The 13,710-nt window shown below is 46.5% G+C and overlaps 1 protein-coding gene across 1 annotated transcript in view; it reads right to left on the reverse strand.

Annotated features, from left to right (window-relative positions):
- Window positions 1-2,700: 2,700 nt before the first annotated feature.
- Suds3 (SDS3 homolog, SIN3A corepressor complex component) overlaps window positions 2,701-13,710 on the reverse strand; it is a 38,706-nt gene continuing 27,696 nt past the window's right edge. The window contains exons 11-12 of the mRNA XM_004664144.3: window positions 7,360-7,444; window positions 2,701-4,173 (exon numbers count right to left, since the gene is read on the reverse strand). Coding sequence (XP_004664201.1) covers window positions 4,075-4,173; window positions 7,360-7,444 — 184 coding nt within the window. The 3' untranslated portion in view covers window positions 2,701-4,074. The remainder of the gene's footprint in view (window positions 4,174-7,359; window positions 7,445-13,710) is intronic.

Raw genomic sequence — 13,710 nt, forward strand, 5'->3', positions numbered from 1 at the left:
AAAACTGCAATAAAATACACAATCAGAGCTCGAGAGATGGCTCAGCCATTAAGGCACTTGCCTGCAAAACCTGATCACCCCGGTTTCATTCTCCGGTATGCATGTAAACAGATGCACAAAGTAGCACACACATCTGGAGCTCCTTGGCAGCAGCTACAGGCCCTGTGTGCCCATTCTCCCTCTCTGTCTCCTTGCAAATCAATAAAAATTTTAAAATAAATTTATCAATTGGAAATTAGTTTCCTAAATATTTAAACACTAGAAAGTACACTATAGACCAGAAAGGTCTCAGCGTGCCTTTGAAGATTACAGAATCCCAAAGCACTCGTAACATTTACTGAAATCTTACACTATGCATAGTGAAGTATTATCATGCTAATTATATGTATTATATAACTATTCATTGTTATAATTACATATAATATATAATTCACGATTTGTAGTAAGAAGCTGAGACCCACCAAATTTTGTTAATACCTTTTTCTAGAAAACTTTAAGTCATTACCAGTTTTGCCAATGTTAGAATATGACACATGGCCATTGTTTAAATCCAGAATAAATCTGGCGTGCCCAGATGAAAACCCTTACACATTTATCATTGAAAGAAAAGAACTGTCTCAATTCCAGTACCATTTTCCATATAAATGATGTGTTAAAACAACAGTGCTGGGTGTGGTAATGCACGCCTTTCATCCCTGGAACCTGGAGGCCAAGATTGTGAGTTTTAGGCCTGCCTGAGACTACATAGTGAATTCCAGGTCAGCCTGGGCTAGAGATTCGATCTTGAAAAACAGAAACAAAACAAAACAAAACAAAACAAGAGACAACCTTCTTGGCTGTGTGGAACGCACACTATGCTGGGCTATTTGCTTATTAAGACTCTTGATTAGGTTCATTATAGCATTGTTCAATGCCTGAGAGTTATCCATGAACTAAGCCTTCCCCTGCATTGCCCCCAACCCCCAGGTAGGGTCTCACTGTTGCCCAGGCTGACCTGGAACTTACTCCATAATCTCTGGCAGGCATTGAACTCACAACGATCCTCCTACCTATGCCTTCCAAGTGCTGAAACTAAAGATGTGCTCCACCATGCCCAGCCAGGTTCTTTTTTTCTTTCTTTCTTTTGAGGTAGGGTCTCACTTTAGCTCAGGCTGACCCGGAAATCACTATGTAATCTCAGGGTGGTCTTGAATTCATGGTGATCCTACCTCTACCTCCCGAGGGCTGGGATTAAAGGCATGCACCACCATGCCCGGCCCTTTTATTTTTTTTATTTACTTGAGCGAGGAAAAGAGGCAGAGAGAGAGAATGGCTGCACCAGGGCTTCCAGCTTCTGCAAACTCCAGACCCATGTGCCACCTGCATCTGGCTTACGTGGGTCCTGAGGAATCGAACCGAGGTCCTTTAGCTCTGCAGCCAAGTGCCTTAACCGGTGAGCTCCAGCTCCCTGGTTGATAATTCTTTCTTTACAGTCAACTGCAAGTGTTCCATGAGGAAAGGAAACAGGCAAGGCAGCATGCACGGGCTCCCAGGCGAAATCGACCACACAGCACAGCGTGGCTGTGGATACTCAGGGTGTGTAACCCCAAGATCGACGGCCACTTCCAGTGTGAGCTGGAGAGAGTCCCTGGACGTCAAAGGACTCTCAGTCCTTGCCCGCCTTCCTGTGAACACTAAGTCTGTGCCTGGGTCTGTTGCCAGGTGGACCCAGGAGAACACAAGTAGGGGTGAAGCTTCCAAATGGGAGTCATCGCTACGCGGCTGTGGGCCTGTGAAGCCCACGCCACTCTTGTCACGTGTGCAGTGCCTGCTGCGTAGGAACTAGGCAAATGCTGGACTCTGGATCTTACAGGCAGTTTGCATGAAGATACCAGCATCATTTGATCTGGGAGCGTGATGGTGTTTACTGACTACTGTATCAAATGGAGAAATGCAGCTCAAAGGCGGCTTAGGACAGGAGGGTGAGAGGGTGGGCCCCCACTGAGCACACCCTGTGCTGCCCAGGTCTATGGCCCATACCACACACTTGGCTCCTCTACACCGTGGAAGGACCCAACCATTAGTGAGCTTGCCATTACTGTAATGAAACACAAGAGAAGTCAACTTAAATCCCAGCACTTGGGAGGCAGAGGTAGGAGGATCACCGTGAGTTTGAAGACACCCTGAGACTCCATAGTGAATTCCAGGTCAGCCTGGGCCAGAGTGAGACCCTACCTCGGGGGAAAAAAAAAGTCAACTTAAAAAGAGCAAAAGTTGGGCTGGAGAGATGGCTTAGTGGTGAAAGCACATGCCTGAGAAGCCTAAGGACCCAGGTTGATTTTCCTGGTTTCACGTAAGCCAGACGCATAGTGGCCATCCGGAGTTCGTTTGCAGTGGCTAGAGGCCCTAGCGGGCCTGTTCTCTGTCTTGTGTCTAATAAATAAACAAATAAAAATAAAATCTTAAAAAAAAAAAAAAAAGACTAGGGAACACGTCCTGAACCTCTACCCCAGGACATGGAGGAGCACATGTCCTGAACCTCCAGCTCAGGGCGGGGAATGTGGGCAGCAGCTACCCGACAGGTACTGTCCCCAGTCTAGTGACAATTCCAGCAGAAGCCCATCCTCGGGGCAAGCTTCTGCTTACCATGATCTAGCTCACTGCAGTAAACAAGGGGACAACGGGGAGGGGAGGGCAGAGAAGAAACACAGCACGTAGGGCAACTTTTAATAAACACTGTTGTTTATCCTGTTTTCTAAGAAACTCCAACACAGGGGTCGGGGGATGGACATAAATTAGAACAAAACTAGGTCTGTACAAGTCTTTGCTGACGATTAACGTTTTGGTCTATGGAAAGCAGAAGTGATGTAATGGTCACCACAGGCCCCGCCCTGCTGCAGGCTACGCACATCAAGAAAAAATATGAAGAGTCCAGGGCTTGAGACCAAAGGGATTACTTGTAAAGACTTCTCAGGAGGCCAATGGACTTCTGGTTGCCAATAGAGATGCCAACACAGCAGACAGCAACTGATGGCGAAAGACCCCACCGCGGCGTAAGGGAGCACGAGGAGGGCAGGGCCCGGGGCAGCCGCTGTCTGTGAAGTCTGAGGCCGCGCACAGGCCGGCGGCAGGCGCAGCAGAGCTCTCCTTCACGCTAACGTGGGCCAGAACTTCCGTGAGGCCCGACAGGCTTCCATGGCTGGTGTGAACAGTCCACAGCAGCAATGACACCAGCAGCGACAGTGACCCATGACCTACACACGAGGCCACAGGTCTCCAATTATTACAAAGCCACGTCTGCCCACCTATGAGGGAGAGCCCAGATGACCACTGTAGGATATGTCACTTGGGAACTGAGGTGAGAAAGGAATTACAAATGAAACTTCTGAAATTACCACTTCCTTTTCCAGCCTATGAGGTGGCAAATGTGTGTGCACGTCACTTGCATTCAGTAACATTTAGAACATGGTAACTTCAGCATGGTGCAAACAGGAAACATTCCCTCCCCCAGACTCATTGACTTTGATGCAAAGTCTCCAGGGTAGAAGTTCCGCTGCTCAGCCAGTGGAGCAGATGGCATGAGGACGATGTTACAGAGCGTTTACTTCTCCAAGAAGGCTGGGAGCCTGGAGAATGAAGCTCCTTCTGCTGGAACCTCTGCCCCAAGCTTCTGGGGAAACAGTGAGGTGGGTGTGACAAGGGAAATGACTCCATAACCCACTAACCAGGCGCAAATAGGAAAATGCACTGTACAGTGCCTTCCTTCCTGCTTTTCCTCAAGGCAAAAGGATCTAAGGAGCTTCCCCTCACTCAAAGAGGTGAAGAAAAAGAAAGTATATACAAAACACGAAGAAATCAAAACCCCCAACACTCCTGACAGTCAAGAGTCCCGCAGTGGACGGTGACTGGAAGCAGCGCAGGAAGGAAAGAAGGGCACAGAGGCGAAGTGGCCACAAAAGTGCCTTATAGAGCCCACAATGTTCTCCGATGTCCAAGGTCAAGTAGCTAGGCTCAGTAATGTAAGAATTTTCTATTGAGAAAACCAAAAAATAAACACTCCAGAAAAGGGTCAAGGGAAGAGGAACACTGTAGAAGTCAAGCCGCTGAGCGCCGTCGGATCACGAAGAGCCCACGCTGGAGCTGGCCCAGGTAGATCCTCATCTTGGTGCTGTCGCTGGTCTTCCGCACCCAGATCTGTGGGACAGGATGGGACAGGGGATGGGATGAGTGAGGCTGAGGAAATGGAGGGTCACAAGCATCTGCACGGCTTGGGCATGTCCAGGCACAACACTGGCAGCCTCTGCTTGCATGGGCTCTCACTTCACGTGGAAAGTTAGTTCAGCCTTGAACTTACTTCTCTTGGCCAACTTTCTCCCCACCCCTCCCCGTCTCTCCCCCCCCCCCCCACACACACACTTCTACTGACAGTGTAGAAAACACACTATGCTGGGGCTATTTGCTTATTAGGACTCTCAATTTAGTTAGATTATAGAAATGCTCAACACACAAGAGACATCCATGAACATCAACCATTTTCCTTTTCCTCCTAGGTAGTGTCTTGCTCTAGCCAAGGCTGACCTGGAATTCACTATGTAGTCTCAGGCTGGCCCTGGACTCACAGCAATCCTGTTACCTCAGCCTCCTGAGGCATGTGCCACCACACCAGGCTTGAACCTCACCTTTTCAGTCAAATCTATAAATACTTTCCCTGCCCTCTCACTTAGCCTCCCAATGCAGAGATTTCCAGCTGAGAGAGAAGGAAATATGGAGCGCACAGGACAGCATGAGGGCTGAGGCCGTCCAGAACGGAAGTAAGCTCACCCCTGTCTCCCTGTGACCCAGGTGGGTAGAGATTCTTGCATTTTGCAGCACAGACAAGTTCTCTGAAGGACCACAGCAGGGGGCTGCCAGAGCTGATAAATGCCCTGGGTAAGTGGCATCCTGCAGCCAGGGAGGCAAGGGAAAGCCTCCCTGTAGAAAGGCAGGCTTTGGAGTCTGGCTGTGTGTCCATGCTGCTGGGCTTCTTCACCTAAGAGCCCTGTGGGGGCCCCTGTTGTCCACAAGAGAACAAGACTGGCAAGGCTGAGTCACTTGTTTCCAAATGAACTGGGCAGCTTACTCTTTTCCACTAAAACATCTCTACTTTTCCTCACCTGGCTCTCAGTGACTTGTGCAATTAATTAACACCTAAGGCTGTAGGGATGGCTCAGTGTTTGTTAAAGATGCTTTCAAAGCCTGGTGGCCTGGGTTCAATTTCCTAGTACTCATGTAAAGCCAGATGCATACAATGGTGCACACATCTGGAGTTCATTTGCAGTGGCAGGCAGGCCCACCATATTCATATTCTTTCTCCCCCCACTTCCCCATTGCAAATAAATAAAGAATATTTTTTTAAAAGACAGGGCTAAAGAGATGGCTTAGTGGTTAAGGCGTTTGCCTGCAAAGCCAAAGGACCTCAGTTCAATTCCCCAGGGCCCACATAAGCCAGATGCATAAGAAGGTGGTGCATGCATCTGGAGTTTGTTTGCAGTGGCTGAATGTCACACCCATTCTCTCTCTCTCTCCTTGTGTCTTTCTCTCCCTCAAATAAATAAATAAATAAAAATCAGTGACATGTGAAGCATGCACCTCATCCACACTTGGTCAGTCTTCAGGGTCTGAACAGTTTATTCTCAGTTTCATCTTGATTTCTTTAATGTGATTACTGAGCCAGAGAGACCTGACAGGTGAGCACACTGCTTTAAAATGGAATAAGCTGAAGATCGGACATGACACTGAGCGTCTTGCAGCTCCATTTTAAACAGAAAACCGACCCCAGCAAGTGCAAGTCTGGAGAGTCACTCACACTCTAACCTACTCAGCAAGCCCAGCCAGAGCTCAAGTCCACAGCTGAAGGCCAGCGCCTGCTACAGCAGAAACAGAATTGGAACTGAAAACTAAGTGGTTCCTTTACCACCAGTCATGCGGCTCCGAGTCCTCAGGTCTCACCACTCTGGGAGACACTTCAGTGTAACCACTTGCTGACATTCTCTTATGACAATATGTGAAACATTAGGTGAGGTGCTAGGAAACCACATGTGCTTTGTACAGGAGCCTACACAGTCAGGTGCAAAGACTCCATCATGAAGTCACAAAGCATCTTTGCTGGGGAATGGTGGGTCTCTCTGTTGGGACCTCCACTCTGGTGAGGCTTCAGATGACTCTCACAGACTCTGAGCCCAGAGAAGAATGACATTTACTTATCTGGAAGGTTCTCCCTAACTTTCAAGTAAAAGCCATTTTGCAAATTTGTCACTTTTGAGGGCATTTTCAATTTGGAAGCTGGGAGAATACAAGAGGCTTAAGGTATTTCATAATCCAGTTTCATTAGATTTACTGGCACTGGCACAAACAAGTAACAGAGGATAGACACGTAAAAATCAATTTCTTTGCAGACATTTGTGGACTGATAAAAGATCAAGCCAATGCAGCTATTAAAGTTCCAGACTTTTAAAACATTCTAGAAGTACAAGTTAGACACTGCTGATATCCTAATGAAGGGCCAGTGGGAGCTCAGACAGTCCCATCATAATCAGGTGGAACTCCAAGTAGCTTTAAAACCAGAATCAGCCAGCCGTGGTGGTGCACGCCTTTAATCCCAGCACTCAGGAGGCACAGGTAGGAGGAGCGCTGTGAATTCAAGGCCACTTTGGGAATACAGAGTGAATTCCAGTTCAACCTGGGCTAGAGTGAGAACCTACCTCGGAAAACCAAAACAAACAACAGTAACAATAAACAAAAAAATTTAAGCCAGAACCCATCCTACAGGAGTACCTCAGGAAACCAACACCCTGAGGCATGAACCTGGCAGCATGCTGTTTAAGACACAGCTGGCCATATCAGATGGAAAGAGGAAAAGCAGGGAGTTGTATGCCAGCTGGACAAACACCATTGACTGAGTACTTACTGGGCGCTGAAGTATGTGCTAGGTGCCTCATTAAATCCTTATAGCAAGTAACAAACCTGTTAGCGCCTAGGAATGTTCTGGATGGAGCATATTCCTTAGGCAAGCTCATTGTCAGCGGGATGTGAACGCAGCCTGACTCCTGCTCTCCTGGCATCAGCTTTGGTGGCTCTCAAGGCAATCAAAGCATGGACCGGACACTATGACCACCAGGAGGAGCACACCAACCACACAGATGGCAAGCAGGCCAACATGAGAAGATGCTTCAAGAGGGCCTGTGTGCAGAAAGTTCCGCCTAAAGGGGCAGGCTTCAGCAACAACCCACACATGGGACAGGCTCCACCATCCTTCCAAACCCTTCATGCAAGGTTTGTCCTGCTTTCCACACTTCACAGAATACATTTTGCTTTCCTCAGGGCAAAGAATTTGGCTCCTACCTCATTGGCTCCAACTGAGCTGATCACACAGCTCAGCTTCTGGTTGTCCTTTGACTCCAGGTAGATGGCCTGGCTCTTGTGGTACCTGCCAAAAACATCACAAATGTAAAGCAGGAGGAGGAGGGGCAGGGAAAGAAACCGCACCACCACCACAGGTCACAGTAACAAAGGAGGAGTCAACCTTGTACTTGACAAAGTGTGGGTGTCAGCAGGTTTCACATGAATACTACCTTCCGCCCTTGGACCAGGTGACCTCAGACCTCCACGATTTAAAGTTGACATTCCTTGCCCCTCCTCCCCAAAAGAAAAAAAGGTCAAGGAAGGGTGGACAGCTGTTATATATGTTATATGACCTTTTAAAGATGACATAACACCATGTATTAGCTAGGCGCACTCTACCTTAAAGCTATAATCCTCAGTCCCCTTTTTTACTTTATCTTGAGAGACACAGTCTTACTAAGTTACACAGACTGGCCCTGAACTCACTTGGTAGCCCAGTAGACCTTCAACATGCAATCCTCCTGCCTCATCCTCTCAAGTAGCTGGATTAGAAGCTTGCACCACCATACCCAGCCATAATTTATATTATTATTTGAACAATATGACCCAACTCAAAAAAGTTAAAAAAAAAAAAGAAACTTAAAGTAAAATCTCCATTGTATGTTCTGGCCTCATCCCAAAACACTGAAGGAGGCCGGGTGGGCCAAATAGATGCTCTCAGTAGCAGTAGTTACTGGTTTTCTATTTGTCTAACAAGAAGGAATGGTATATTCAGCCCTTAATTTAGACATGCATTCAAAAGTACTCAGGAATCACAAGTTCACCACTGAGGAAGGAGCAAGTGGGACAGTGAACAAGGCCACAAAGGTCCCTGCTGTCAGAGCTTCAGTCACAACAGAGGGAACACTACATGTTCACTAGACACTGTTCTGAATGACCCACCCTGAGGAATACCACAGGGCTTGGCCTGGGCAGCTGGGACAGCTGCTGTGGGTAGGCAGGAGGCAGATGCCCTCTCCTGGGCAGGCAGTGCAGGGCCACTTCCAACTTACCCAGTTGAGCAGCAAGGCCAAGGATAGACGTGAGATCCGATGCTGGTCACCAATGGGACCACGACGTCAAAGAACAGCTGCTGGGTTACAGAAGCTAAGAATACTAGCTGATTACTTCTGGGAGTCCTGGACCTAGCCAGCCCAGTCCACTCAAGGCCAGAACATAACCCTTGGTTCCTGCTGGCTGAAGACAGACACCCACAAACTCCTATCAACTCCCAGCAAAGCAGGGCATTGTGCTAATACTTCTCTGGGTAAATAAGGCAGCTTTGTCTTACACAAACAATTAAGTATCTGCTGAATATCAGTTCCCACAGTGAGCTTTCTCTGGTCCAGACTCTAGATCGCTTTACCACATCAACTTAGCAACTGAAAACTAAGGTTTCCAAGAAATTTACTTTCTGAAAACACTACTAACACAAAGTGAATCATAAATGCAATGACAGCAAGACTGCTAGATCTAAGCCTGAAAGTCTCCTTGGCCACACATTAGCTGGCACACTGGGTCAGAGGGCCTTCATTATGCTAGGCAGTGACACCACAGTCTGAATTACAATGCGTGAGGAGCACTCTCACACCTCCCTTAGCCAGCAATGCTATGTAAATAGCAATGCCTTCAATGATGGCAGTAACCCTTTGGGGATTGGGTCATGAAAGAAACAAAAACAGTGCAACCAGCCTCTAGTCACTCTGCTGCTTCTTTTTGAATAGCTGATGAAGGTAGGCGGCAGAGTGGTGGACAAGAGCATTTCAAGCTGAGCTACACTCGATACGAAGCAGAGCGGAAAACTCATTATGCCTAATGTGGTGGTTGAATCACGTGTCTTCATAAATTCGTAAGTTTTGAATGCTTGGTCCCAGCTGGTGGCAATTTGGGAGATGGAGCCATGGTGGAGGTGTTGCTGGCACTAGGTTTAGGGGTGTTATAGTCAGTACCCTCTTGCCAGAACTAGGCTCACTCTCATACTGCTGTTTTGCACCTGATGTACAGCTCCTGCTCCTGTCATCTTTTTCCTGCCATCATGAAGCTTCCCCTAGAGTTGTAAACTAAAATAAACCTTTTCCTCCTCTCAGCTGCCTTTGGCTTGATGCTCTGTCCTGGCAAAGTTAAGGTAGCTACACCACCTACTGTGTTCTAGTGCTTATAGTAAAGACACGCATGTAGGGCTGGGGTCCAGGAAAACTACAGAGAAAGCAGCATCGTAAGTATTGCTCCCAATGCCAGCCTGACAACCACCTCCAGGAAAACAGCAACAAACACTGCGATTAATTGAAACACACTGTAGCTGTATTTCTATCCAATGGCTACAGAAAACTCAACACTAAAACTAACTGCTAACATACCCACCAAGGCTCAGGGATTGTTGTGGAAGAGAGAACAGGAAGATCCTAAGAACCACAGGGTGGACTGGATTATCCTAATATATTAGCTAACAACCCCCAAGAGACTGAGCCCCTAATTGCCACACAGTGAACACCAGTAGCCCTACTGAAGAGGGCCCTGAAAGAAGAGGGGATTAAAGACTATAACCTTTAAAAAAAGAAAGAAATGCTCAAAAGATGGTTGAGCAGCTAAAGGCACTTGCTTGCAAGGCCCAGCTGCCGGGGTTTGATTCCCCAGTATCCATGTAAAACCAGACACTACACACAAAGTTGAACAAGAGAAGGGAGTTATCTGCAATGGAAAGGGGCCTTAGTGCACCCATTCTCTCTTAAATAAATTCTTAAAAAATTAAAAATTCTAAAAGAAAAAACAGGCTGGAGAGATGGCTTAGTGGTTAAGGCACTTGCCTGCAAAGCCAAAGGATCCAGGTTCAATTCCCAAGGAATCACACCATGTGTCTGGATTTCATTTGCAGTGGCTGAAGGCACCGGCATACCCATTCTCTCTATCTGTCTTTCTCTGTCTCACAAATACAAAGTTTTTAAAAATAAATAAATAAAAATTAAAAAGAATACTATTTCTTTAACCGTATACAGATGCATATACACATATATATGTGTATATATATTTAGAGGAATAGAGAGATGCCTTAGTGATTAAGGTGCTCGCCTGCAAAGCCTAAGGGCCCAGAAGGCAGACGCACAAGATGACACATGCACAAGCTGACACACATATCCGGAATTTGATTACAGTGCCCAGGGGCCCTGGCATGCCCATTCTCTCTCTCTAACATAAAAAATAAAAATATTAAAAGGCTACATTAATAGAGTTCATTAAGCTGGGCATGGTGGCGCACACCTTTAATCCCAGCAATCAGGAGGCAAAGGTAGGAGGATCGTCATGGAGTTTGAGGCCACTCTGAGACTACACAGTGAATTCCAGGTCAGCCTGGTTAGAGTACGACCCTACCTTGAAACACACACACACACACACAGAGCTCATTTAGTAAAAATCAGTTTGTGGGCTGGAGAGATGGCTTAGCGGTTAAGCGCTTGCCTGTGAAGCCTAAGGACCCCGGTTCAAGGCTCGGTTCCCCAGGTCCCACGTTAGCCAGATGCACAAGGGGGCGCACGCGTCTGGAATTCGTTTGCAGTGGCTGGAAGCCCTGGCGTGCCCATTATTTCTCTCTCTCTCTCTGTCTCTCTGTCTCTCTCTCCTCCTCCTCTCTGTCACTCTCAAATAAATAAATAAACAAAAAAAAATTTAAAAAAAAAATCAGTTTGTTTTGCCCATTAGCCCATTTTACCAGCTATGATTCAGCTGCTGAGACTAACACTTTAAACAGCCTCAGAAAAATCATCCCAGAATATCAAACTGACTTCATTACTAATAGAAATTCGGACCTGGGAATCCTACAATTAAGAGCTTAAGGTTTTGGGCCTTGGTGTTAAACCCAATGAACTAGAATAATTACTATTCCATTGGTGGGGGGAAGGGCAGTTTCTTTAGAAGGTGTGTCCAAAGGTGGGGCATGGAGTAGAGAGAACTGAATTCTGAACTTCATGGGAATCTTTTTGTAAAAAATTTTATTCACTTGCAAGCAGAGAGAGAAGAAGGGGGGAGGGTACTGAGGGAGGAAACACCAGGGCCTCCAGTCACTGCAAACAAACTCCAGATGCAAGCGCTACTTTGTGCATCTGGCTTTATGTGGGTACCAAGGAATCAAACCCGGGTCATTAGGCTTTGCAGGAAAGAACCCTGACCACTCAACCATCTCTACAGCCCTTCACTGGAAATCTTAATGCTTCATTTGCCAAATCTTTAAAGTACCTAAAAGCTCTAGAACCTCAAGGGGGTGTGTTATCTAGAAATAAGTCATTCTTTGGAGTTAAGTGCCTTTGGTGTTAACTGAGAGCTGGAGGGTTAAATCTGCTAGCAAGCAAGTGACTTCATTTTTGACTCACAGCAGCAGCTCTAGATTTAAAGGAAAGAGAGGAAAGGGAGGCAAGAAGAGTCTGCCATCATTAGTCAGTTATTTTAAAATACCAGCTGCTTTCACAGTATTTTCAGAGAGGAGTTATTAGTCCAAATCAAAATGTGAGGCAAGCTTACCACCTGATCTAAAATGCCTTTAAAAAAAGACCAAGAGAGGGCTGGAGAGATGACTTAGCAGTTAAGTTCTTGCCTTTCATGAAGCCTAAGGACCCAGGTCTGGTTCTCCAGGTTGCATGTAAGCCAGATAGTGGCACATGCATCTGGAGTCCATTTGCAGTGGCTAAAGGCCCTGGAGAGCCTATTCTCCCCACCCCCCCTCAATAAATAAAAACAGATCTTTAAAAAAAAGAAGACCAAGTGAGGGGAGATGCTTATCTTTCAAAATAAATGCAGCCTTTAAGATAGGAGGCCAAGCTGGGCGTGGTGGCGCACGCCTTTAATCCCAGCACTTGGGAGGCAGAGGCAGGAGGTTCATTGTGAGTTCGAGGCCACCCTGAGACTCCACAGTCAATTTCAGGTCAGCCTGGACTACAGTGAGACTCTACCTCGCCAAGGCCGGGTGTAGTGGTGCACACCTTTAGTCCCAGCACTGGGAAGGCAGAGGTAGGAGGACTGCCGAGAGCTCAAGGCCACCTGAGACAACATAGTCAATTCCAGGTCAGACTGGGCTACCGTAAAACCCTACCTCAGAAAAAAACAAAAAACAAAAAAAACCCCCAAGATAGGAGGCCAGGATCTCACTGAAGGAAACATGCTTACCACTAACACTCCTCTCCTAGGTCTCCTAGGACATTGTGCCACTGAACAGCAGCACCTGAGTCAGTGGTGCCCTCGGCCACAGGCCATGTTGCCACAAAAAGAAAAACAAGCCTCTAATGTGAACACAAGTGCAAAGGCCTGCTGAGAGGTAACGAGCTGGTTCTCACAGGTGAGTCCTTTAGCAGGACTCACCTTTCAACACTCAGTAGCAGCTCTGATGCCACAAGCCACAGAAGAAACGTACCAAATACAGGAGAGATGAAATCAACATCTCAAGGTCTATTTAATGACAACTTTTCAACGTGCTGATAAAGTAAAATGCTTCTAGAAACATTAGTTTTCAAATGCTTTGTACTCACAGAAGGAAGATGGTGAAAGCTCCTTTAAATTGCTTTAAATTTCCAACACATCATACCATACTTTTGTTTAGATTACAAAACCCCAGTCACTATGGATCCTTTCTTTAAAAAAATAGAATTTTATTTCCCTGCATTCTCATCCTCAAGACACGTCTCATAAAGTCTCAGGATTAAGTTCAGAAAGAGGAAGAGCTGAGGCAACGCAATTACAGAATGAACTCCGCCTGAAATATCACGCGGCGCTAAGACTCACCGAGCGTAAAGATGCTGGTGATAAATCTCATCGTGTTCAAAGACGGCTCTTATCTGTGGCTTGATCTTTAAAGGTTATTTGGTTTTCATTATTAGAAACATTTTTCATCTTATTTTACATCCAATGTGTGGAGCAGCCAGGGCCTGCCACCTAGTGGTAATGTGTTCTAGTAGGGGACATTAAGAAAGCAACGTCTGTCCTTGAAGAATGCCCAACAGTCAGATGAGAAGGGCCAATGTCACTACATCAGGCTGACAAAGCAAGCCTCCTTCATCTACTGGGGATGAACTCACTGAGACCGATTTATGTAGGCATGATGAGACATAAATGATGAGATGATTTATGTAAGCATGATGAAGTGTTTTGATAAGAACGGTCAGCATGGACCCATACACTCCATCCACATCCATGCATTCCACTCACTGCGGAGAGAAAATGCTTGGAAACTGTCTGTACTAATAACATGTTCTTCTTGTTACATAACATCTGCATAGGTATAAGAAATCTAGAGGTTGCCAGGCATGTGGCACACGCCTTTAATCCCAGCAC

Source organism: Jaculus jaculus, chromosome 13, assembly GCF_020740685.1.
Source record: "Jaculus jaculus isolate mJacJac1 chromosome 13, mJacJac1.mat.Y.cur, whole genome shotgun sequence".
Classification (NCBI taxonomy): domain Eukaryota; kingdom Metazoa; phylum Chordata; class Mammalia; order Rodentia; family Dipodidae; genus Jaculus; species Jaculus jaculus.